The following is a 25605-nucleotide window of genomic DNA, read 5'->3' on the forward strand; positions in this document are numbered from 1 at the left end:
AGTTTCTCTCCTTTAACTCCGGGATGTTGAGGAGAGGGAAAAATTAATTTGGGAATGAGGTGCTGTCTCTTTGCCCTTAATTTGCACATAACACTAATTTTCTTACTCCCCTTGTACATCTCGAATTGAAATAAATGAACAGGCCCTTCCCTTAACTTCACTTGCTATACAAACTACAGTTAAACAGATTCAACAACTATATCAGCATTACTCAAATTAGAACCATAGCTTATGTCCACAGAATGTGTCACAAAGAAGAGCTTCCAATTTAATAGCATTTGGCTGGGGGATGTTGAAATCCAGGATTTGCTGCAGTGGTGAGACTGGCAAGATATAGAGTTCAGATGAAGAGCTTGTCAGATTTTCCATTTTTTTTTAAGGTACCATTCAGTAGCTCAGATCACCATATACACCTACAAGGCTAGCTATTAATGACTCAAAGATCACCACATTTTATTATGATTCATGTTTTCCATTTTTAATTTCTGATTAACTCCTGCCATTTGAACCAAAAGTAAGATTTGTCCATGACAATGATTCAAATTCTTCCAGAAATGTGTCAACAAAATTAACATTCTCTTCAAAACTGGAAGCATAACATCATTCATAACTGAACAAAATTGGTAAAAAATTCATCAAGTACACAGTCCCAAGCAAACTCTTTTTACTTGAAATTTACAAAGGACCCATAAAATAATATGGTGGATAGTTCTTAGAATTGTACATCATATTCACTGCAGACTGAAATACAACAATGTGCTAATTCTTTTAAATATTCAGAAAATAGCTAATCCAATTTTTGCATAAAGATTGAACAGGAGATGAAAACGTATGCTAGCTCCCTCCTGAACTATTAGAATAAACAACAACCATAACTCTACAATTTCAACTGTTGTGTATTTTCACACTGTAGGAGTATTAAATCACTCGTGCACATGCTGAAGCCCCGAGTGTAAAAGACTTTTCACCTGTAGTTTATAATTTCAGATTGACTTCTGAGAAATGGTCAGGAAAACACACTTGAGGGAAACCACTACCACCCAGGGAAACATGCTTGCAACATCCTTTTTTTTTTCATTGTTATGATGTAAGTTTTGTTCTTGGAATTACTGTTAATTTATAATTTGCCCATCTGAATAGGATTTCAAGAGATTTTTTTTTTTTTTTTTGACAAATATGTTGTAAATATATTCAGTTGTTTATAGTCTTGACAGGCAATATTCTACTTTTTGCTCTACAACTGTTGCTCAGTTGCAACTGAGCATTTTTAAGGCCTAGGGTGAGAAAACGAAACTACTATAGAGATATGAAAGGGGGGGTATTATAGATATAAGGGGAGGGGGTTGAGCCACCTAAACCCCACCCTCATCAAGGGTTACAGTTCTCTTACTTAATAAATAATTCTGATCATCAAAAATTTTACATGATGGCCCCAAATCTCAAAGCAAAACATAATGGATGTTTACTATCATGATATATGGAGTGGATATCAGGAAGGAAAGTTGTCTCATGTATGTAGGTACTGAGGCGATGTGGGAACACATGGATTAGAGGGCAGAAAGAAATGTAGTGTATCTCTCAAAATTTCACACAACTGGATGGACTGAAAATAGCAAATACAACATAAGAATATTTGACAAAGAAATCACATCATCACTTTGCATGAAAAGTTTAGAAGAATGCTGGGCATGTATGCTCAATGACACAATTTTTGCAATGTTCTCTTATGTACATAAAAGTCTCATAACTGAGGCTGCATTCTTGTAAGTTCAAGTATTGCACACTGCAGCACTGAGCTGCAATAGTTCTCACCCCAGTATTGGTTACACGGTCACATCCTCGTATACTCAATTTCTTGAGCTGAGGACAATGAATACCAATCAAGTGAAGACCATTGTCTGTAATATCACACTTTCCTGCATCAAGAGATCGCAGTTTCAAGCAATTCTGAACAATGTGTGTTATTCCAACATCAGAAACAGCTTCACATCCTCTGATGTTCAAGTACTTTAATTTGACACACTGCTTTCCAATGTACTTCATTGCTGTATCTGTTATAGGGCATTTTGCTACACTGAGGTACTTGAGACTTGGACAATTTTTTGCAACTTCCTTCAGACTAAAATCTCTCACTTTGAAGCAATCACTGACACTAAGCTCTTTGAGATTATGGCAGTGCTGTGCAATATGCTTGACACCAACATCTGTTACACGATTGCACCTGCGCAGATACAAGTTTTCGAGCAAGCCACAACTTAGACCCACAACTCTCAGACCCAAGTCATCAAATGCCACACAATCACTAAGGTCCAAATGACGCAACTGAAGGAATGATCCTTGATGTCCTAAGCCAAATCCATTTGCGACTGGTGCTGATATACTATTCACGCAAGTACAGCCACTGGTGTCAAGGTGAGTTATAGTTTGACAATTCAGCAAAATATCATGAAGACCTTTGCTTGTGATACAGCAACAACCAGAAACATCCAGTTCCTCTAAATCTATGCAAAACCTGGCAACAAAACCCAGTCCTTTGTCAGACAGTAGCTCACAACCATTTAACTTTATCGAATGTACTGTGATACAGTAACCCTGAGTGTCCATGGCTAGTCTTGCTAGTAGATTCCGCAAAACTTTGTTGATGTCACTTCCTTGATAATTGGAGATTTGAATGTTTGACCACAACACTGGATCCCAACAGAGTGTCTGCCATTTTCGACAAACACCTGATGCCATGCAAAGGTCTTTTGTAGACAAATATGACAGAATAAAAATCAAAACGTCTTCAGGAAGATCATGCAAAGTCATCAACCCAAAATTTGACTTTCTTCTAGGGGAATTAGGAAATATATGGACATCTTCAAATGCACTGTGATCACTGATAGTTGTGGAGTCACTGTCATATCTAGCCCTGGGCAGAGGTTTCACTTTTTCCAAATTTGTAATCCTGTTTCTTAAATGAGCTTGCAAAGAGTCCTTCCTCTTGACTTTACGAAGGTTTTCCTCAGGTGAACTTTCCTTATAACCGAGGCTGTCATTAGGGTTACTACTTCTTTCTGTGGAAGGAGGTGAGTCTACATCCTCTACCCCATGGCCATTTAAAGCTCCTGGTAATTTTCCAGAGCTAGAGAGAAGTCCATTAGTAAAACCACCTTTTAAGACAAGGTTCCCATGATCTCTCACAGAAACACTAAATTTATCTTTCTCAGAAGACAATGTGGAAATAGGTTCAGTAAATGACTGTGATGAGGTACTCTGGACACTATCAGTGTCTGCAGGCCAGTTGTTCGATTTACGCCTCCCACCAGGATCCATCTGCACCTTAGCAGAAGCTGCAATTCTCTGTGAAACTTCTGCAATGTCTTTCACACCATTTTGTCCTTTGTTTTTACTCTTATGACCCCCTTTCTTGTATTTCCTTTTCAAGGAAGCATCATCATTTGTTCCTGATTCCTCTCTTCTCTCCATGTCCACAAATGTTATCCTATTCCTTGTCTTAAAATCACTGTCGGTGTCCGAACTTGTCTTTGAGGATCGAATTTCTCTCATATTTTGCCCCAGTTGAGCAATTTTATCTGGAAGGTCAACTGTCGAGGCTCTACTTAACCTCGTTTGAAAGTCAGCACTTTGTTTCTGCCCTGTCTTTGTTTCCTGGTCTGGTTTATGAGGTGCAATACCACCTTGTGAATGATTATGAACTCTATGCTCTCCATTCATAGTAACAAAGTCTCTCATGCCATTACTGTCTATTTTTGTAACTCCATTGGGGAGCCTCTGTTTATCAGTCTTTTCTGTAGCTCTTCCTCTGCTTTCATTTCTTGCATTTCCCTGAGCACCTCCAGATTTATTGATGACAGTAGTGGAACTTCCACCACGTCGTAACTTCTCATGTCCTTGTCTACCTTCACTGTTTCTTAGAAACTCAGGCACCACTAGTTCCTCACTAGGAATCATTAGCCCCTGTCCACCTCGTGAGGAAAAATCTGGGTCCTTCAGATCCCTTCTCACAACTGGAGAAGCAGCATTTTCTTGGCGTCGCAGTGGCTGGGTATCTTTTAAGAAATCTGGAACTTCATATTCCTTCAGGGGCAAATGAATTGAACTTTCTGTAGTCCTATGGTTGCTGTTTATTGCTACAGAACCATTTGAGGTGGAACTTCGTTTTGGTGTGGGAGAAAATTCTTTTGCAGGAGAACTCTTCGAAGACTTTGCTTTCCTTCTTTTGTTTTTACCTGAAACAAAACAAGAAATTAACTGAGTACTCTCATACTGTGACCACACTGAAAATACAAGCTCATTCATAATAGAAGACTAAGGAGCACTGTAAATGCTCAAGATACATTCAATGTACTACGCATTTCAGTACTCACTATGAAAACTCAAAAGATTTTGCTGGACAAAACAAATTTAAACCAGCAAAAATGATGAGAAATCCAATAACAAATTCTTCTGGCTTTCAGTTTTAGAATTCTTAACTTCTTATGCTATTGATTGCATCATCATATATATTTTTATTTTATTAAAATAACTCAGGACACAAATCAACTTTAAGATCAGCCAATGTCTTTCATCAATGGCTACTATGACAGGACATTTAGTGTAAGTGCCCCGAAGTACATGTAACAATTTACCACTTGCCTTACACATGTAAACCTCTATTAATAGTTAAACCAATTTACCGAATCAAAACATGGAGTCCAATTTGAATTTCCTTTGTTCTGGACTGACTAGCCTCTCACACATGTGATAATCCTTTTGTGTTTCCACATCAAGACAAGGCTAGTAAGTCCAAAACAATGGTAATTCAAATTGGATGCCATATTTCAATTTGGTGAATACCCCTGGGACATTTTGTGGAAAGCCACTCATAAACCCTGTTATAAAGACTTTATTTAAAATCAATAACTTTTATTAGTGAGTTTATAGCTTTGCACACATATTTTATGCAGCATCACAAGTATAGAAATAATGTGAGAGAAATAAGTTAAATTTGTTGCCCCCTAAAATTACATTGTTGACCAATTTAACATTTATTCCTCTCATGATAATGATGACAACAATAAGTAAGTTAGAGACAAGTTTGTGCAGAGTGATATTTTCTTCCATGGGAAATAACACTGTTGCATGCTCAGAGTAAGTATGAGATCAACAGTTTTAATCTAAAGAGCTTTAGCAAAGGAGGGAGGAACCTTCATTTACCATTGCTCTTCTCAAAAGAGGTCATCTAGGATATATAGAAAAGTATGAAAACAATCTACTCTTTTCATGACATCGTAAGTATTAAGAAACCTTTCTGTTCAATTCCTTTCTACTAATAAGTGTTTTGACAAATTAATATCTACATTTTTGTCCTTTACCTGTCCCACATCATGTAGGTCTGAGAGAATTGGTTATCAGAGATTAAAAGACAACTTCAAAAAGGTGATGACAAGATTATCAAATTCAGGTGGTAAATCCAGTAAAATATGAAAAGCATTTGCTCCCACTAAGTTCATTACACAAAGCCATAGATTTCAACTGCAACATATTGCATATTGTCTTAAATATACAGGGGGTCATAATAGGGAATGTAAAGCACACTTCAGTGTAATTAAATTTGTGATTATTTAATAAAGGCCAGTAGAGAGATTAAAATTTAGGTCCAAATGTTACCTTAATCCAATCCCCTAGCTAGTAGCTTGCTTATTTTTTTATTTTGCAACAATCAATACACACAGAAAAGTTGTTTACAGGGCAACATACTATTTTTAACTAGATTCAGTCAGTAGTATCTATTTGTTTTTTATAGTATTGCTTCCAAAAATAATTTTTCCCTGTGAAACAGTCTTGGCAGCCACTGTTGAAGGTCACGCATGCAATTTACACATGTAATTTGTAGGAAGAAATAATTATAATGGTCATGTTTCCAGCCAATGGAGAAAGAATTTTCCAGTTTCACCCTTCAAATTTTTCATAACCAGATATTTCCAACTGATGGTCATGAACAAACCAGAAATAACTTAAATATATGCTGATAAAACAATTTCAGGACTATCATTTTATTTAGGTTAAATTACCAAATTACAGCTTGTGTTTAAAAGTGAATTTAACATCACATCCCCATGGTATTTTCTTGTACATCAAAATTCCATCATGCAATCTCCAAATACAGTTTTAAGCATATACAGGGTATCACAACTCAGTACTACCTGGGTTGAGTTTAGTCTAGTTGAATTTATTAATCCAATTTTTTTCTGGTGGTTTTTTTTTTCCAATAGGATTTTAATTAAGATTATCTAGCTTTGGCTAGACATGTTGAGTGCTACTTAAACTTCATTAACAAATTATAATCAATGGAACTTTAACCACTTGCTCCAGAATTCATAATAAAACCACATGACTATACAGTTTCCTAGACCTAATGTGCCAGCTATGACATGAAAATTCAAGAAAGACCCAAGATTGATTTTGGACTTGAAGAACATGTTATAATCATTGTATGAGTAATTTTTACTGAATGGAACTTCAATCTGATGTTAATTTATCCTATAACCGATGTACGAATTTGGCTGGCCATGAGGACAACAGTTGCAATTTGATCATCAAAAGTCATCAGTATATCATTACAGTCAAGTTTGGACAATGCAGAGTAGTGTTACATATTTATACTAAAAAAAATGTCTATCTCAAAATTTGATGAACAAAATAGCCCTATGCTAAATAAAGAAATAAAAAATTATATTTAGAGACTTTTAATCGATAAAAGTACAACAAAATTAAATTGTGTGATCAGTGTTACTGCAAGTTCCCTTGATACTCAGTTTCTGTTGCTTATTAGCAATTATATCAAAGACTTTTTAGAGTGTATAGCTTTGATCAAACGTATTAACTCAAACCAGCATCTTTGATTATGTATAAGCATATCAAATTGATACATCTACATTCATTTAACTCATATTAAAAACAGAGTTATGTTAAACTGATGGAAAAAGATGCATTGTATTCGAGAGAGATTGTTACCAGAGTATACATTTCAACGTGTGTTCCACATACGCTTTCAAAAGGAAACTTGATGGGCTGCTATGTTAGATTAAGTTCACACACCTTTCACACTGAATGTTCGAACGTGATGTGCAGTCATTTCACCAAGTATCACTTAATTGGCGCAGAATAAAACTACCGGTAAGTCGATTTTATCAAAACATCACATCCTTCAACATGCGACAACAACTCCCTCGTTCGAAGTATATCCTTAAAGAAGCTCGTTTTAAGTTATGAAAGATAACTTATTTGTACACTGAGGTAATATTGACGTCGAACAATGTTATTCGACACCCTCTTAAGAAATGAAATGCTTTTTTACGGCTAGACGGCTTCTTCGTTTGACGGCTTTGAAGTTGCATTTTGAATAATTAAGGAGCAAGTCGAATTTCTCGACATTTAATCGCAGGAAATCACAGAACGAAAAGATTAAATATACAGGAAGTATTATTCTCTTTGTCTCTAGAAAAACGTTCCAGAATATGATCTGCCTCTGAGAGCTGGGATTATACAAGGATGTAACACGAAAGCGATTGTAAAATGCAACGATTGAACGTTCGAAATGCTTTGGCAACCATGACTATATGCAGACGGAATCCCAGATCTTGGAAAAAGAACATTAAAACGCACGAAGGGTTTTACAAGTTCCAATTTGAGTCTTCCAATTCCTGGTCCGCCTCAATTTTAAGAAAAATGGAGAATTTTAGACCAACTTGCTAACATGCTGAGTATTCCCGGCTAAATTAAAGCGGGACTCGGCTACAACATTCATAACTTGCTAACGTATCTCCCACGAAAAATCGCATTACAGTAAACGTACTATCACAGCGGAAAACGAAATTAAAACAGTAGTAAGATGACATATGTTTTCATAGGCCAGTAAATTGAAAGAATTATAAAGGAAAGGAAAACATTGGTCATACAAACTTGACAGACTAATTCTCCTAGATGAAACATGTAAAGAACTCTCGATGATAAATATTGTAAGAGATAAATAGTAATTAGTGAGCGACGGCTTGCGGAGTTTTTCCGCTGGGAGAAAATTCAATTCTGTGTTGATGCAATATGTTGAATTTCGCTGAAGCGATAAAACGAAAGAAACCATTCGAAATAAAAAGAATCTTGCGAATGCTCTATCAAATCTGCTAGGCATACAATAACAGTACATTTCTCCATGTTGTTTAAACAAACTATAATCGCGAGTGGGTTTCAGTGTTTGAAAAAGCTTACGCATTATGTACATATGTTTTTATCTGGCAAACAGACTTTCACGGCCCTAGTGACTTAATGACAACATCAAGTTGTGGTGTACGCAGATAAAATCGATCGATACAGACCAGAAATTTATTGTGACGCCGCAAGAGGTATTTCACAGCAAAAGCCCGTTACTCTGCGAATTATTTACCAGGTAAGCGAAGAGAACTCTGGGGAAATAACTAAAATGAACGGCAGCACGTTTTAATAGGCCTTAATTCCGAAATAAACGAAGTAAAACTCGCCTTCGGAGCTGATAATGCGAAATAAACTCGGCTGTTCCGTTAATTTTCCAAGCTTTCTCATTGTCATGCAAAATTACTCTTCACAACTAACCTTGTCACTCTTGAATTTCAAGAATGTTTGCACTTTTTACGACATAAAACAGAGATGTAATTCATATCTTACCTTCAGGACTTTTCCCCTGTGCATTTCCCATTTGCCCACATGAAAATGTACACCATTAAAGAGATAAGGCAAGCAACTACCGCATCTTCCCGTTGCCTCTAGTCCGTCGCTCACTAGTCCTGAGTCCCAACCTGTCAAACGCTACTCATGCTGTTTATGCGCAAACAATGAGTCCCAATATTCATAATTAATGTGTCGGATTACCTAGAAGTATGTAAATGCAACAAGGGAACAATTTTCTAAACAATCTGGTAAATATTTGGCTTTTTGAGGCTGAAGTGAAGAATTTTCATCAGTCCATCGACTACGAGCGCTTTTCGTGATGGGATATCAGTCGCACGAGTGCTGCGATATTGACAGCCTGCGGTTAAGTGTGTTCTTAGAAAAGTTATTTCTTGCAAACTTGCTTCCAGATCAATATCATGCTAACATAACTCCCCTGTGATGCAGTGAGACTGTTAGGATAAATTAAAAGTTTATTTTTGCCAAACTCCAAGAAGTGCGTGCTTGCACTCCTCCAGCGTGTTATCATAGCGATAACAAGATTACATAATTGTTCTGACCTCAAATGGTTTTAGCTACACCTGCACTAACTCGTTCTTAAAATAAAATTAATTATCGTGAGACATTTCTTCATAAAAGATGGCATACCGTTGTTCAATCTTGGTATTTTAATTGCCTGCATATTTAACTACTAGATACATGGGTTTTCTACTGGCTCCATCTTAACCTTGCAGCGGAATCGATATTTTTTTTTTCGAGAGCTTCTATTTTTAGTATCGACAAAACAAAAGTCAATTTTCTGCGCCAAAAAATTATTTCAAACCCTATAATTGGTGGTCAAACATGCAATTTAAGTAACTTTGAACTTAGCAAATAGTTCGCCAATACAGAACAATTGCGCAAATTTGCTCAAAATTCAAATACTCCAGACTCCAAGAGTAACATTTTAATTTATTGGACTGAAGCTACGGAAGCAGTCAACCGCAACAATATTAGTGTCTATCCGGTTTTTTCCTATAGACTTTACTTTTCCACATCAGTTACTCTGATTGGTAATTTTCCATGTTTCGTAAATGTTTCTATGCTGGTCGATCAATATTTGCGAGGAGAATCAGTGCAGGTGGATTAAGGTACTAAATAGGCGAGGTAAAAAGTAAACCATTTTATAAAACAATCACGCATTGATTGATGAAGATCAGTCTCGTATTGATTAACTTTTTATAACTTTATGTATAAATATCGATACAAAGCAATATCGTGGTATTGCAGATTTCCGTAATTCAGCAAACATTGTGCCGATACCTGAAATTTGCAATGGTGGACAGAATTCCGCAAGCATGGCAAGTGATATTAATATGGCAACTGTAGAAAAATAAAATCGACATCTTAATTATGTTTAATTATGCAAAAGACTGCATTTCCTACCGGTTTGCCGGTATCAGTAACAACTCACGCAAGGGGCCTGTGCCGAGAGATCACGAGAAAAGTTTTCAAACCACGAACCCGAACAGAGTGATTTATAAACTTTTCGAGCGCTTTTCAGTTATAAAAACTATGGGTTTACCGGTGCACTGATTGACCATTCAGGGTGCTCTTTGTATCTTGGTAATCTTGAAAAATTTTGTTGTGCCTGGTCGATTGTGATAAAACAATGCCCACTCAGATGTAGTCTAGCAGTTGACGACGTATCTCTTTGGGGTGTCTTAGATTTTTGCAATGTTTGCTCGGGCTTACAAGTTTCAATGCAAGGGCGTAGTCGGGGGGGGGAGGGTCCTGGGGTGTCCGTAATCCCCCATTGGTAGGCCTTCCTTTGAGCAAACAACCTACAATATTCATGTGGTGAAAACGCCATGACAATATCTTGGCCTGCCCACTATACTCTCACTGCTCATCCCAAAACTGTAACGTTAAGTAAAACATGCACGGCGGGGAGGTCGACATGACAATCTGGTGAGTAGCCTCTGTGACCCCCCCCCCCCCTCTTTTAAAAATCCTGGTTACGCCCCTGCAATGAATAGTCCTTCCTTTTTGAAATGGGGTCGTCACCAGCAGAATAGGCTAGGCCGCTAGGCTCGACAATTCTTCTCATGTCACCAGTTACCATAGTCATTCAGGAAGTGGTTTGTATGAAGTTTGAATAGATGAACGCGCCTGACTTAATGGATTAAACCGCAAAGAGAATAACTTTCCAATTACTGGTCACTTCTCGTTGGACAAATTAGAGGGAAAAATTGATCTGTGGCCTGTTTGTGGAAACTTTACGGGCCGAAAGCAACAGATTATAAACAGTTTATAATCTCTTGGCCGAAAGTCATATTTAGAAATCTGAATGTTTGGAAAACTGGTGCGGTTCTCTGATCCAAAACCGCTCCCTTCCGGCTTCAATTTCCGAATATTTTTATCGTATTCATTCCAAAACAATTCATTGCGGGTTATCTGTAATGAACGGCAAAGAAAAAACATCTTTCCGGGGCTTTTAATTACCTAAACTCTCGAGAAACGGGCTTCTGGGTGTGGAAAAGGGACTGATCAAAATCGGGTTTAAGAACAATTCATATCACTACGCAGCATACTCCGAGTAATTCCACCAAAAGCTGTTTTAACCAAAGCTTGTCTTCTTTTTGTTTTGCGCAGATTAAGAGAGGGGTAGTTTAGTGACGGGGTTGAAGAGTAGCTGCTTGGGAGAATACAGAAAGATAACTTTAATAATAATAATGATGATGATAATGAGATAAACCGCAATACGATAATAATTCGTCTTGCGCCCCCAGAACCATGGTTTGGTTTCGGCACCAGAGAAAGGAAGAAGTCAAAGGATGATGATGGTATTTGTAATTATAGTCACGTCGAAGAGAGCTTAGCTTTTGTCAGTATGGCAGTTTTATTCACCCTCAAGAAGATTTGTTCTTAATAAATAAAATAGATCCAACAACTGATGTAAACAAGAGGAGTTCGTACAAAATATCTACAAAAAGTCCCAGACAGTCAACATTTCAAGTGCGACAAATCTATCCAATGATGGCCGGCTCAATTTCAGTGACACCTGAACATTTCCACTTGGCAGTCAACACGGTCAGTTGTTCATCTTCTTCGGTATCTCCTTCCTGGATCTTTTCCTCCAAAACGTATTCCCCGTGTTGCTCACAGCCGATATCAAAGCGATATTTGCCCACGCCCTGGAGGTTATCATCCAAGAAATTACCCATGTATCTGTGATTGGAGTGAACAAGTTCTCCCGTGCCGTCGCGCTTGCCATGCACCCAAGATCCTTTGTACTTGGTCCCAGTCGCTGAGTACGTGTATACGCCCTGTCCGTGCCTCTGATGCTCGTACCAGTCACCCTCGTAAGTGTCCCCATTTACGTAGTAGTAAATCCCATGGCCATTTCTGCGATCTTCCACAAAGCCACCCTCGTACCGCGAGCCGTCTGGGTACCAAAACGTCCCTTGGCCGTGTTTTTTGCCTTTGACATATTCGCCAACATATTTGGCGCCATTCTTGAAGCGATACGTGCCATTGCCGTGTCTTTTTCCGTGTTCGTACTGTCCCTCATAAGTATCTCCGCTTGGTAGCGTGGCTTTACCGTAGCCATGGCGTTCTTCCTTCTCGTTTCGATCACCATCGTACTCCTAAAAGGGATGAATTTAGAAAATAAAACGAAATGATCAGATTTGTCGAATGGCTTTTAAGCTGCATGTCGCGTGCAAAGTTAGAAGCCCCAAGGGAAGGGAAGGGAGGGGTAGTCTGGGAAGCTGATGTCGTATAACTCATCATGAAATATCCTCCGCACAGCGAGAGGAAGACTCATTCGGGAAGCCGGATATCTTAGCCGTGGGGTCCCACAACATGAGTTCCAAGTTCATCACATTAGCGAAGGCCTTTCCTGATGTTGTTCCGCTCAGTAAAAAACCGTAAAATTACGTAACATGTCAACTAGGCACCATTGTCATTGTACCCTCGAGAGTCAAACTTCAAAAATTAAAAATTGTAATTGGCAACCATGTGTAAAACCAAGTCACTTCACAAATATTTTGTGGTAAACTTGATTTGCTAAATTCATGTTCGGCTAATATGTATCCTGTCATAAATTCATGCTCAGCTCCGCACACTATCCGTTGATTATCGTTTTAGTCATTGCAAGAGAAAGATCTTACACAGTTTCTTCTGAAATGCTCGGTCAATCGCCAGTTTTAAATGGATTAAACAAAATTATATTATATACCTTTAAGAACAAAAAGAAAAATTCACTTTACAAAAATTATCTAAAAATCTTGAAAATCTCTTGTATACCGATCGCTCAAACAAGAAAGCGAGTGAAAGCATAGCAGTGTAATTTGAAGGGCTTATAGTGTGAGCGTCTCAACCAACAAGTTGAAGCTCGTAGCGGTTGTAGGTACAGACTCCCGAAAAGAAGGACAAAGCTTTTTAGGGAGTTTAGTAGGTGACTGTATTTGCTTATCAACATTGCTGTGGTGTGTTGACTTTTATTGAGGCCAATTACTGAAGCTAATTATGTATGCACAAAATCGCCGTTCCCTGCCAGGAGATATTTTGTATATCAAGTCAGTGACTGAGGAATGGATAACTCGGGTGCAAAACAGTATTTTGTCAAAGTTTTCTTCCTTTGATCATAAGAGAGACTGACAGTTTCAGAGAACTGAATGACACTTTCTTAGCTTGGATTGTCAGTCAACAATGAAAACTATAAGCTGTCAAATACTTACAATTAAGCGATTGAAGCTGTCATTCCGGTAAGATAAAATCAAAATGAAAATTTCAGAGACTCGAAATTTGACATTCGCAAGGTTTGCGTCGATTAAAGTTTATCAGTTGCAACATAATGAGAAATTTCAAAGATTTAAGACCGAAAAGAGAGAAAGAAGACTGATAAAGGACAGGGCAAATTTTAGGCAAATAGTGACGGCTTTGGTCTGTGATTCAATTTTCGTGTATTACCCGAGAAAATTGCTGTTTAAACGGGTTTTTACTTACCCCAAGATTAATGCCTTCATCTTCTTCGAACTCTTCCGATCCTATATCAGACATGTTGATCTATATGTAGAAAAACAAACGGCAAAGTCTTGTTCGTGTTGAAAGCACGGCAAATATTATTTCGATTTGTTTTTGCAGCGGCTCGTTCTATCATGAGTTGCGTTAGCAACCATTCAAATATGGTCGAATTTGAAAGTCAAATGTGGTTTTTTGCCTCCAATGGGAAAGCGGTCTTTGTCTCAAACGAACCGATGGTTACCTTCTGTCCATGCCAATTCCAAAGATTGCAAACCTGTCGTGGAATCGAAACAGCAGGCTCGGGGAAAACCTCAATTACTGGCTTTGGTCAGATTTCATCAAACTTCGCTTTTGCAGTGAAGGTACTTTTTTTTAAAAAAATGCTGATTTTTAAAGAATTTGCATATAAGGAAACTAAGAGAAAGTTAGGCCCCATTATTTTCTCTTGTTTTCCTTTTGGAAACAGTGAAATTGAATCGGAAAAATTCGGTAATGTTTCAAAACCATCGTGGGATGTCTTGTTTTCATATGTGAAACAAAATATCACAAGTTACATGTGAACAAATAAACCGTAACATGTTGATTAATATTGTGTGTCGTCAGTTTTCAGGACCAGAATAAACACGGTATGTAATTTCACGACTTCGCGTCCTTACTGGGGTGTCTTTGGGGACTTGAAGGGTTTTAATCGCAATAATTGTGTCTGTAAAAATATAGCCAGAAATTTCCAGCCTAAGTTTGTGAAAAAAGGCTGCATAGAGTCGATCTGTCGCAGTTTACCCACTTTTATGACTTACAAAGGGTAGGAAAACAAATGGAATTTGTCTAAGTGGATCAGTCACGGTTTGAAAGCCTTCTCAGCACACCCTTAGAAACCCCTATCACCCCGCTTCGCCTCTCCCACAGGTACACAGACTTCACTTTTTACTCTCTCTTTTAGGAGAAACATCGTTTTAAGTTTGTGCGATATCAGATTATTTGTTTTTCACTCACTGGAACCTTCTCTAGTCCAAAGAGCATAAGCACTAAAGTCGCCTTCTTAGTCAGCTTCCGCTCTTCAGTATGTTTTTCTGCTCTTTAATCGGATATTTCGTCAAAGTAAATATCACATTTCATTCCTTAGATACGTCATATCAACCGCTTATCAGAGAAAGCTTTTATGCGGCTTGCTGCTACGCCTGAAAATACACAATGGTTCCCAAATGGCTGTCTGTGCTTCTTTCACTTTATTTTGCTGTGGAGATTGTATCTGGATCCAGTTCGGGTAAGTGTCTTCATCAGTGCTTTAAAATCAAGCTCATTTGATGAGTGCGACACAAATATGTTGCGAAGGAAGATAGCTTTGACAACAACGTCATCTCATCTCAATTTCGGCGAACCTCAGTTTTCCTTAAGTTTCGAATCAAGTTTTTTAGTGTTCCTTTTGAAAAAAATGGCTGTGTAATTCCCTTTGTATTCGCCCTTAATGTTGTTAATCGCAGAAAATTTGCCTTCTCCTTTCCTTAGATACCCTCAATCGACCAATAGCATGCGGGTCGGCGTTAAGAATTCAGGACCGAGGAATGTTTTGATTTCCTTTATGACTTTGTTTGTTTGTTTTCATCATTTTGATCTTGAGCACAATGCTTTATTGTCTTCGATACAATTTCATGCCATTATGGGCAATTTTCGGCTATCAAGAGGCATTGGAAACGTTTCCTTGGCATTTTGTTTACGCGCACGCCTTTGGATTCGAACAGCCAGCTTGCTTTGTGTGCTTATCTCTGTAACTGGCCACGAAAATTCAGACCTGATATCGCGACCTTTGCGACACTACTACAAACGATAACCGCCTTTTTTCCAAAACGCTTCGATGAGATACTGATTAACGAGATGCAGTAAAAGGATCGCAGCCCGTGATGACTGCGAAAATTAAAACCTGATTTCTTTCAGTAACCTCACGAACCAAATGAGATGCGATGAGCGAGATTGAGGAAAATTATCACAACCGTCTTTCATATTGCTAGTCTTGTTTGATCAATGGACAGGAAAGTGCTCCTGATGATGGATGAGTCGAATTCGAGGATTTATTTTTATTTTAAAATGTAATGCTGAAATGAGAAATGTTCGCAGTGTAGTTTTAATGATACATTGAAGTCAAGACAATAGAGGCATTTTCATTTTCGTGGCAGTGGTGAAACTGTCGTCGGCTGCCAATAAAAAATTGTGGTCACGCAATCACTTTATGTAAAGCGTCCCTTCAATTATAACGTCAAGGGATAAGAAAGTTCAAATACCCTGTCCTTCCCACAAAACCAATCAATAAAGACAGGAAACTACTACGGAATTAGCCATTTAACTTCTCTAGACGTACATTCTGTATAGTGCCTTTAAGGAAAAAGAGAATCACCTTGTCAATTTGATATTTTTTTAAAGGTCAGTATGGGTAAGATCCATAATAGATAATTCCTGTTGGGGGGAGGGGAAGAGGGAGGGTACTTGAAGAAAGTTTAGGTGGGGTATCGGTGTGTCATCGACACCCTTAGAACTTTGATCATTTGTTCATTTCGCTACTTTGTTTATGACATTAAGTTTTATAAATTATGGCATATCGACCTCAGGAATGAAACGCGAGCACATTGATCGAAGCAGAACTTTTAGAGCTGGACTGAAAAACAATTTCGCACGGACCATACACCGCCAAGCTAGGCTGACAAGCAGCTCTTAGCTTCCGATCCCTCAAGGGACTTAAGAGGAACTTGAGCACGCGCTCTTAGATCAAATATGACATTTTATCAATTTTAAAACATAACATCCCTTACTCGACCGGTATTATCCATGTAAATCAGCATTGTTTCCCATTTAAAACGTAATAAATGCAAATGATAAATGAATAAATGAAAAATAATATTAGCGCTGTGGGACGAGCGTTTCTTCGCCTGCGAGTAAGTTTAAGACCTTGAACGACGCGAACCGGCGAAAGGTCTGCAAGGAATATGGCACTAACCCCTTTGCAAACCCCTCGCCTCCTCACTTTGTTCGAGGCCTCATACTTCCCGCAGGCAAAGTACTGGTGACGCTGGATCCGCTCACAGGCTGTTTACAATTCGACTAATTTCTCTTTCTCCCCATCAGCCAGCCTGTCAGACGAGTCAATAAATACATCAGAAAATATCGGAATAATTTACGTCTTCAAATATTTTCGAGGAAGTCGATCAGGGGTGGATCTTTTAAACATTTTCCGTCTTTATATTTTATTATTTCACATTTTTATTTTCAAATAGTAAATGCCGCAACAACAACAGGTGCGGTCCCTACATTCACTACGTTTGTTACACCTGGTTCGTCATTGGCAGTTTCGCTTCTGTCATTTAGACTCCCCAGTCATCATGTGCTAGATGTGCGGCTTCATCGTCATTATCGTCTTCCTTAGTCTCCTACATTTTATCAATATTTTTATTTTCATACTTTATTCTTCTTTTGCAAACAGTGAATTCGACAATAACTCACTCGACATCATCTAATACAAGTACAGCATCATTGTCAGTAATATCTTCCTCAGTGTCGCCTTCCTTGTCGACTGCCCGCGTGCCCAGTACCTCTCAAACTTTACCCTCAGCATCACCCGCGTCATCCAATTACCCCAATGTATCATCTTCTAGGCCTACAGCGTCAGTAAGGTCTTCCCCAGTCTCCTCTTCATCAAAGGTTCCTACGCCTGCTGCATCTTCTTCATCATCCTCTCCAACTTCACCTTCAGCGTCACCTACACCTTCGTCTGCTTCTCCCACCGGAAAATCAACTGTCCAAGTGACAGGTACGTGTGTGAAAATGTGTTAACAAACATGTTTACTTATTTTATAAGAAAAGTAGGGATTCAATATTCTATAAAATTGTGTCGAAAACGTTTTTTTCTTTACGCTTCTATATTGCCATCCGTTTTTGTGTCACTATCGTTTAGTTATCGCAATATCTAGGCTACAAAGCGCACACTGAAACTTATAGAAATTCGACGTTAATCTCGAGTTAGTGTTGTAACATCCTGAATTTACAAACCATTCGTTTGACCCAATATGTCCTAAATTCAACTTCTTTTTTATTTTAGTACTCCATGACCCCACGTGAGCGTTCATAATCATAAAAAAACTTCTCATCAGCTACAAATTTAAAAGCCTTTTTCGATGAGTAATTATAGTTTATGTTCAGGTTCCTCTGGTCCTCCAACACAAACCAGTACGACTCGGGCACCTCCGACAGCGAAAGGAAAAACTATCGGGGCAATGGAGGTACTAGGATTTTGTCTCCTTGCAGGAATTGCTATTGTTCTTATTGGTTTTGCCATTTATTATATAACCTGTCGAGAGCGGAAGGAGGACGATGGCTTTAATGAGCCGATGGTGGAGGCACGTGCACGTGATCCAGTTCAACCAAAAGAAACGGAAATTGGAATAACTAACGAAGCATTAGCGGGAGACTCGGATAATCCAACGAAAGCGGAAGTCACGGCTCCAGTACCGGAAGTGATACCTCAAGGACCAACAGCAACTAATTCGGAGGTAACACCCGATGACAAGGAAAGCAAACAAACTGAAGCCGACGACGACGGAGCACAAGACAGTGCGTTGTAAAAACATGAAGAAATATTTTGAAAAATATTCTGAAACAAACAGGAAAGTTCCCTCGACTGATATCAGAATGTCTCTTAAATCATAAGTTTACTACGGGGCTGACTTTTTCTGAACATTCCTAAACTTGCACGAGTTTACGAGATTAAACCTGGTTAACACTTAAACACCAAGAAGCGATCGATTTGTGAATTCTTCATACGATATCAATACATCATCCAACGAACAGGTGGTGAGAGACAAACCAATCAGCTATAGAGTATTTTCTTGGTAAAACACTATATTGTCTAAACTAGTTCTAAGGAAAATGAAAGGCAGCTAGAAGGGAGAATTACAAATCATATTTTAGAACGTAAGCCTGCGTTATATGCTATATTATTATTCAGTATATAACTCAGAATTGTCCCTAGATGTATTGTTCGTGCATAACTATTGGCAACTTTTGCATAAACTAGCATAATTTTATGTCCTTTTATTACACGACTCGGGCAGTCAGAGGGCCAATAACTAAAATCAACCAATCAAAATGCTCCTTTGCCGGTCCAATATTCTCTAAGTATTGGACCGGGCACTGTCCCGAATGGTCCCGAATGATACCGCACTTGTGTCCCTTTGAACTTCAGTCGTATAATAAATCTCTTATTAACCAAGCTTGCTCGGGACCGTACTGGAAGAATATCGGCCCTCGGTCTTTTTTGTACGGACCTCGCTGTGCTCGATCCGTACTGTCAAGACCTCGGGCCGATATTCTCCCAGTACGGCCCTCGCGCTTGGTTAATAAGATATATATAATAACCTGCAACTGAGGGTTATCTTTCCGGGGAGCGCGAGAGCACAGTGTCTTGCGTTGCTCCACTTTTATTCTCCCTCGAAACTGAGAACGCTTGATAAAGTACCACTACATAAATTAAGTTCTTTTGATGGCAACATTATCAGGTCTTAGCCATTTAACTCCCATTAGTGACCAAGACAGAATTTCTCCTTACAATATCAACACAATGCCAAGAAGAAAAGCGATGAGAATTAAGAGAAATATCAATAAGGCCTAGGCCATTATTAGTTGATCTAATACCAAATTCTCTAAACTAGCATCATGGAAAGTTGCTCCGCAGATAGTGAGGAGAATTAGAAGAGTTATCAGGGTTGTAACTCTAAATAGGGCAATGGTAGTAGTGTAATATGCTATTTTTCCTAGAATTTTCGATAAAGGCAAATTTGATCGGATACGACATCGCAAAGTACAGAATAGTTGTGTGGACTTCAATTTTTTAGTCTCCAGTGGTCTCTTCCTTGGTCACCTGCTCGTGGAAGGTAAGCGAAGGATAAACTATGCGTACCGTGATAAACGGGCATGTTTGGGACTTAGTCCGTCTCGTCCCAACCTCTCACGCGAAACGCTGTTGCTTTATCTCAAAACGAACCGGGTCATGTAGGTCATGGCTAACTACCTTCAGACGGTGAATCATCGGAATCTCTAATATGTGAGGTAAAATAAGCTTTCAACAACGTTTGACGTCTTTGTTCATCCGCTTTTCCACTTGGAAATCACAGTTTTGTTGTGAAAGGTAAGAAAAGTTATATCAGGGAGGCCTAAATTTACTGCCGACAGTGGCCCGGTACCTAGACGAAATGTTAAGTTTTGCGATGAAATGAGTTCTTGACAAGTTTCATAGCCGGGGCATTATCGACCTCAGACCTTCTTGACGCTGTTTACTTCTTTCTTCGAGATGACGGAGGAATTGTCGCAATGTGGCAAGTAAACAAACAGAGTAAGAAGAGAATCTTAATGGATTTAACCGTTAGTTGTAAATAGCCAAACTTTTAACCGTTAGGTGTTAAAAAATTACCCCGTTGAGACCCTCTCATAAGTCTACATCAGTAACAACAGCCTTGATAGGCAGTTGCTCTCCAGCCGGTTAGTTCAGTCATGTAATTTAGTTCAGTTCCACTTTGAGTCTTTTTCACACTGGTTTAGTAAACTGGCGTGGAAACTTTTGTTTGTTGTCCTAGCCCTGAGCAGTTTAGTTTTGACAAAGGTGGCATAGCCTGTTGTGATTCATTATTGATATCGTGATTAACAATGAGCGGCCATGATTTCTAAATCAGGATATTGCACTCCACTGAAGGAGTTATCATCAAAAATTGGACTGTGACCTCGCTTGTTGATAACTGCCATCTGCGACCCTCGTTGGTTCCCGTTATGAGGGCTGTTTTTCACAACTGTGATCGGTAGAATTTCGTAGAAAGAAGTTACTTTGACCCTCTAGGCTCCTCTAGCGTGCGACAAATTGCATGCCACCTATGATATTTTTACAGTTTCTTCATCATAAGTGGATTTTAGTCAACACCGGAAATTCACCATAGTTGTTTCTAATTACTCGAATATTGGTAATGTTTGCTGATGTTGCGGTGGAAATTGATTGACAAGCTATGGAGATGTCAGAGGAGATGCGACCCATGGTCTGTCATTTATATGGGATCCAAAACTTAACAAGACATCACGAGATAATGGCACTTATCAAATGATGTGAGATATAATGTGAGGCATACATTTTATATGTACCCGGCAGAAAATAATGTTTGGAAAAAGTCCTTATTGGGGCAGAAAATAATTTTAATTAAACAACGTCTCGAACGATGTTGCAGAGTCTGGGCAGTGTGTTTCGCATGCGTTACCAATAATTTTCATCATGACTAGTAAAAATTTTGAAAACTTTGAAATAAATCGGCCAGAAAGGGAGGGGGGAGGGATGGGGAAAGAGGAGGGGAGTCTACTGGTCGACGTGGATTCCCGAATTGACTTGCGGTGGTACAAGCATTAAGACATCGTCACAGTGGTGGTGTCGATTTTCTTGCCTGAGGTCTTCCTCCCCATCAATGCAGGTGTGCACCGTTGGTGATAACGTGACCTTTAGGGTTTGGGTACTTATAGACAGTTTTTATTAAACAGGAACCGACTGACGGTATTACTATCAAGGCGGATTTTGCCGGCTCTCGGTCTGGAGGACTCTTTCTCGTGCATAAGATGTCGCGGAGTTTTCTATTTTTAAGTCTGTACCTTTCTCACGTTCTATTTTTGAACATTCAAACAGCTGCTTCCACAATCCCAACAGGTAAGAATAATCTTTTATGAAATTAATCAATCCTGATTAAAGGTTCTGTTAGACTTTTAGTTTCATAGTGTAGAACTCGGCAGTGTTTAAAGAAACGTCCCTCTTGCCTACACTTACTAAGTATTTGTCTCGATCGTCGAGAATTTCCGCTCCTTCCGCGCAGTTGACCTCGTATTTCTTAATCATCCACATTGTAAGATACACACGGAAATTTCCTAAATTGCGGAGTAACTGGCCACTTTAAGCTTCGTAAATGTATGCAAGCTTAAAACCTTAATTTGGAGTCGTGATAGACCTAATAATTAATAGAAATAAGCAAATTGTTTTTTTCTTTACCTTTCGTTGAATTTTTGATCTACACAGTGACCTGAAAACGTCATCAACACTTCGTTAATTATTGCAAAGTTTTTTGGGATGTAAACACTTACTCCAAACAGTATATGTCAGTTTTACTCGGCTGATCCTCAAGTCAATATTTTAGGTCCACCATCTCTTTCAAAGAAATGTTTGTTTTTCGAGAAGATCGACTAGAATTAGTTTCCGGGGTCTTAGAATTATAAATGTAATTTGATTAAAAATTCCTTGCAAGCTAATATAATTATGCAAAATCGATCGCATGCATCCTTGGCATTGGTTTCACCCTATGTCAGTCTTGAGAGCGTAAACAGTTTTTGCAGTGGCTATAGCAAGTGCTCTATTGTGAAAGAGACTTTCGATCCTGGCGTTTTTTTTTTTAATTCGATATGACTTTCCTACCCCGTAATGGTTAGGCACTGACATGTTTTAAAAATCGTAGAAGGAATGATCTTCATAAAATGTTTATCTATTGTTTGCATCTGTGTTCTTATAAGTACTGATCTAATCTTGCAAGATTTCTAAATGCAATCTGTTTCTCTTTCCATTATGGTTCTTTTGATTGTCTTGAGCGGTTAAAGAGATCGAATTTTAATGGTTTTTGCGCCGAATATCCAATATAATCCCGTTTTAACACTTTAAATTATAGAGACGAAGGGCAAGAGTTCGATCAGTGAAATTTACAGTTGTTCAGTGTTCACACAACCATGTTAGGTCATACGTCTCCAAATGAAAAAGAATCCGTGTGGACGTTACTTAAATTCGATACCGTACGGAGGGCTTAAAATCGCTTAGCTAGAGAGAAACGATATCTATTAATGTTAGGTGGAGTACTTGGCCATTTGATTCCTTTGGACCTATCCCTTACGAGTTAATAATATTTGGTCACTTATAACATGCACTAAATGCATTGTGCTCATGAGGGCGATGCAACAAACAATTAAAATTCAAAACGATCGCAATGCAAATTTATAATATCGATTCTTAGAAAATCAGGCTTAAAATTTTGAATTGCTAGCTACATAACCCCTGCTTGTGCTCTCTTTCGCAACTACAGTGTATTTTTTTCGTTTTGTGCTGAACGGGTGTTTCAACACGTACGTTTTATACACTCAGTGATATTGGAGAAATTTACATTTCTGAATGATGTCATGGAAGTTAAGGGAGGGCCGAGCTCTTATCCATAATCTTAATCTTCAAATCTATATTCTTCTTTTGTTTTGTCCTACAGAAAATTCCTCCAAAAAGACATCTCTGTCTTCGCAAGAGAAAGGTAAGCATGTAGTCAAACATATTTACTCTCATGTTATAATGAGAAGGAAGAAATCCTTTTTCTGAAAACTTTAACAAATTTCAGACGAGCTTCAAATGGAACATTTTCAATTTCAATCAAGTAACTTCAACCTCGTTCCCAGGGCTTTTCACTCATATCACCCTGCCCACATATGAGGGAAAGCCCGCGAAACGAGGTTGATATAACTTGGGATCTAAACATATTAGATCCACTGTAGCCTGCTCCAGGCGTTCACTTATCAAAATGAGCGAGGGAGGCGTGGGTCGAATGGCTTAACCGACCCAGATCTTCCTCATTTTGGCTCCGTCGCTAAAATTGCGCCGCTTACCGTTTCTCTCCGTTTTACTCAATAAACTCCTGGACAGGCAAGTTCCTTTGACGCACACTACATGTAAAAAACGTGAAAAGCTAGCACGGTCTCATTTATTTTCCATATATGTTTATCTTCAAGAAAGTATAATTTTTTACGTAATCTGCCACTGTCCCTCTTATCGAAACAAACGATCAGCCGAGTCTTTTTTGGGGCTCACTCAAACATAAGAGATTCATGTACACTTGACGTGCAAATCGATATTTAACAATTATTCGCCGAAGGCGAGGTGAATGTCGTTGAATAATCCCCTCGACTTCGTCTCGGGGAATAGTCGACAATATTCACCGAACCTGAGGCGAATAATTGTTTTAGTATAATTTCAGACCTGAACAACAGAGAAAGTTCTAAGATCATAACATTTTAGTCACATTTATTAACATTTTAGTTGAACATTTTATATAAACCGCGCGGAGCGGTTTATATAGCATCATATAAGGAACCGCTCGACCAAATAGATTGCTGGAAACTCTTTGTTCAGCTCTGAAATTATACTAAAAACTGATATAACTATTCCGCCACTCGAAAATTATCCATGGTCACCTTTTTTGTTTGTTACGGATACCAATTTCTGTAGTCCAGGAGGGGAGAAAAGCTTGAGTTCGTTTAAGGACATTTGCCCCCATCGATAGAATTTCCTTTTTTTTTACTTAAAACTTAGATCTACTTTTCCTTTCACAGCTGAGCGTATAAGCGGGTTTGTTATCGCTTATTTCGTCAACTTGGTTGTAGTTGCGGCCATGCTCTACTGGTTATCACGTCAAACGGAAAAGAATACGGCAAAAAGAGATGACTTACAGATGAACACGTCGCCGCTGTGCAAACCAGCGGCAACATTCCTGGAGTCTAACAAAGAACCGGAAGGTAGCATAACCAACCAAGCATTTGCTGAAGACTCCGAGAGTCCAGAGAATGCAACTGCCACTGAATCACGGGAAGCAATAGTTGTTTTTAATGATGATACCAAGTTTTAAGTTGTGGACAAACAAAAGATAAACTTCATTTCCATCGTAAACTCTAATGAATTTATTCATCAAACGCCTTGTTACTTAATATCTTTACCGAGTCACATTGATTCTCCTTTTATCGCTAGTTTGCTCTGCGGCCTTGGTATCTCATAGCTGACTCGCCTTATATCATAAAAGTCGAGGAAGAAACTTGATCAGAACAAAGGGATTTTTATAATAATTAAGATTGGCAGTAGAATCTTATATGTAGCTACTCTAAGGTTATGGGATAGTCGGTCAACTTTCTTATTCTTCCTAACTCTGAGACAAACCCGTCTTGATTAGAAGAGTATTTCACTTCTTGAAAACATCGATGCTATGTTTCCCGTTCACATCACCACTCTAGGAATTGGATGATGATTTTCAGTCCACAACAGGAAGATCACCGGCGGCCATGAGAGTAGAATTGATTGCATCCTCGGGCATGCGCAAAACAAGTATTTTTCCAACAAAGTACCTAAAAAAGATAGCAGTAAAGTCAGCCTTTTCACATAACAATAAATTGGCAACTGGTCGCCTGGACTACTTTTAGTCGTGCTGTCTTTTCCAATCGAACAGAGAAGGAAAGCGATCCGTAAATTAATGTGGTATGTATAGGAAAGGCCTGAGTCGAGACACACTGTGTCTCGTTCCAGGCAATCTCCTCTCGCCTGAAGTTCCAGCTTCATATCAAAAGGAAACAAAATGGCTCAGTGTCATCTCCTGCCCAGCTAACCGATGCCAGACGGTGAACCGGTGGAATTGGCATTATATGTTTTAGGATTACCAACTGGGGCGGATCCAGGGGTGGTTCGAGTGGTTCGGTCGAACCCCCTAAATTTTCCCTCAGAACGCTGGAAATCATGTTTCCGAAGACCTAATTTTCAAAATCTTGGACCCCTCAGAAAGGGGAACAATTCTCCGAACACCCCTTGACTAAATCCTGGATCCGCCCTAGACCAAACATTGTTTGATGCCTCTCAGTTTACTGCTTTCTTAATCGAAAATTCCAGCGTTGCTCTTACAGGTAAGAAAGTTAGTTTAACTCAGAGAGCTCCTAATTAAGGTTCCCATATAACCAGAATAACTGAATATTGAGTTTTACGATCATGATTATGGGTTCTTAACAACTACATTGGGCATAATCGGTCTTGAGCCACGTTCTTTTCGCAGTGGCTAAAGTTTAGCT

General features: G+C 38.8%; 4 protein-coding genes across 5 annotated transcripts; 2 read left to right on the plus strand and 2 right to left on the minus strand.

Moving 5' to 3' along the window:
• Positions 1 to 428: 428 nt before the first annotated feature.
• LOC111336677 (uncharacterized) lies at positions 429 to 8969 on the minus strand. The gene is made up of 2 exons (XM_022942808.2): positions 8683 to 8969; positions 429 to 4232 (listed from the first exon to the last, which is right to left on the minus strand). The coding sequence occupies exons 1-2, from the start codon at positions 8711 to 8713 to the stop codon at positions 1672 to 1674; spliced, it is 2592 nt and encodes an 863-aa protein (XP_022798543.2). The 5' UTR covers positions 8714 to 8969; the 3' UTR covers positions 429 to 1671.
• A 2578-nt stretch (positions 8970 to 11547) lies between these two features.
• Positions 11548 to 13837, minus strand: LOC111336673 (radial spoke head 1 homolog). The gene is made up of 2 exons (XM_022942801.2): positions 13678 to 13837; positions 11548 to 12314 (listed from the first exon to the last, which is right to left on the minus strand). Exons 1-2 carry the CDS (start codon positions 13729 to 13731, stop codon positions 11694 to 11696), a joined length of 675 nt encoding a protein of 224 aa, XP_022798536.2. The 5' UTR covers positions 13732 to 13837; the 3' UTR covers positions 11548 to 11693.
• Positions 13838 to 14800: 963 nt separating this feature from the next.
• Positions 14801 to 19523, plus strand: LOC111336667 (uncharacterized). The gene is made up of 3 exons (XM_022942795.2): positions 14801 to 14959; positions 17165 to 17491; positions 17881 to 19523. Exons 1-3 carry the CDS (start codon positions 14887 to 14889, stop codon positions 18300 to 18302), a joined length of 822 nt encoding a protein of 273 aa, XP_022798530.2. The 5' UTR covers positions 14801 to 14886; the 3' UTR covers positions 18303 to 19523.
• A 181-nt stretch (positions 19524 to 19704) lies between these two features.
• Positions 19705 to 24959, plus strand: LOC111336654 (uncharacterized). Of its 2 annotated transcripts, XM_022942778.2 has the most exons (5): positions 19717 to 19864; positions 20027 to 20068; positions 21250 to 21412; positions 22998 to 23039; positions 24112 to 24959. In XM_022942778.2, the coding sequence occupies exons 3-5, from the start codon at positions 21325 to 21327 to the stop codon at positions 24402 to 24404; spliced, it is 423 nt and encodes a 140-aa protein (XP_022798513.2). In that variant the 5' UTR covers positions 19717 to 19864; positions 20027 to 20068; positions 21250 to 21324; the 3' UTR covers positions 24405 to 24959. The 2 variants fall into 2 exon arrangements, with proteins under 2 accessions (XP_022798514.2, XP_022798513.2); XM_022942779.2 differs by lacking the exon at positions 20027 to 20068 and having other exon boundaries at positions 19705 to 19864.
• The last annotated feature ends 646 nt before the right edge of the window (positions 24960 to 25605 follow it).

This window comes from Stylophora pistillata, chromosome 12 (genome assembly GCF_964205215.1).
Source record: "Stylophora pistillata chromosome 12, jaStyPist1.2, whole genome shotgun sequence".
NCBI lineage: Eukaryota > Metazoa > Cnidaria > Anthozoa > Scleractinia > Pocilloporidae > Stylophora > Stylophora pistillata.

Coding starts and splice junctions, on each gene's coding strand:
- LOC111336673 (XM_022942801.2), bottom strand. CDS start 13,731: ATGTCTGATATAGGATCGGAAGAGTTCGAAGAAGATGAAGGCATTAAT. Junction 12,315..13,677: donor ATGAAGGCATTAATCTTGGG/GTAAGTAAAAAC, acceptor CATCCCTTTTAG/GAGTACGATGGTGATCGAAA.
- LOC111336654 (XM_022942779.2), top strand. CDS start 21,325: ATGTCGCGGAGTTTTCTATTTTTAAGTCTGTACCTTTCTCACGTTCTA. Junction 21,413..22,997: donor TGCTTCCACAATCCCAACAG/GTAAGAATAATC, acceptor TTTGTCCTACAG/AAAATTCCTCCAAAAAGACA. Junction 23,040..24,111: donor TCTGTCTTCGCAAGAGAAAG/GTAAGCATGTAG, acceptor TTCCTTTCACAG/CTGAGCGTATAAGCGGGTTT.
- LOC111336677 (XM_022942808.2), bottom strand. CDS start 8,713: ATGGGAAATGCACAGGGGAAAAGTCCTGAAG. Junction 4,233..8,682: donor ACAGGGGAAAAGTCCTGAAG/GTAAGATATGAA, acceptor GTTTTGTTTCAG/GTAAAAACAAAAGAAGGAAA.
- LOC111336667 (XM_022942795.2), top strand. CDS start 14,887: ATGGTTCCCAAATGGCTGTCTGTGCTTCTTTCACTTTATTTTGCTGTG. Junction 14,960..17,164: donor TGTATCTGGATCCAGTTCGG/GTAAGTGTCTTC, acceptor TTTTGCAAACAG/TGAATTCGACAATAACTCAC. Junction 17,492..17,880: donor ATCAACTGTCCAAGTGACAG/GTACGTGTGTGA, acceptor GTTTATGTTCAG/GTTCCTCTGGTCCTCCAACA.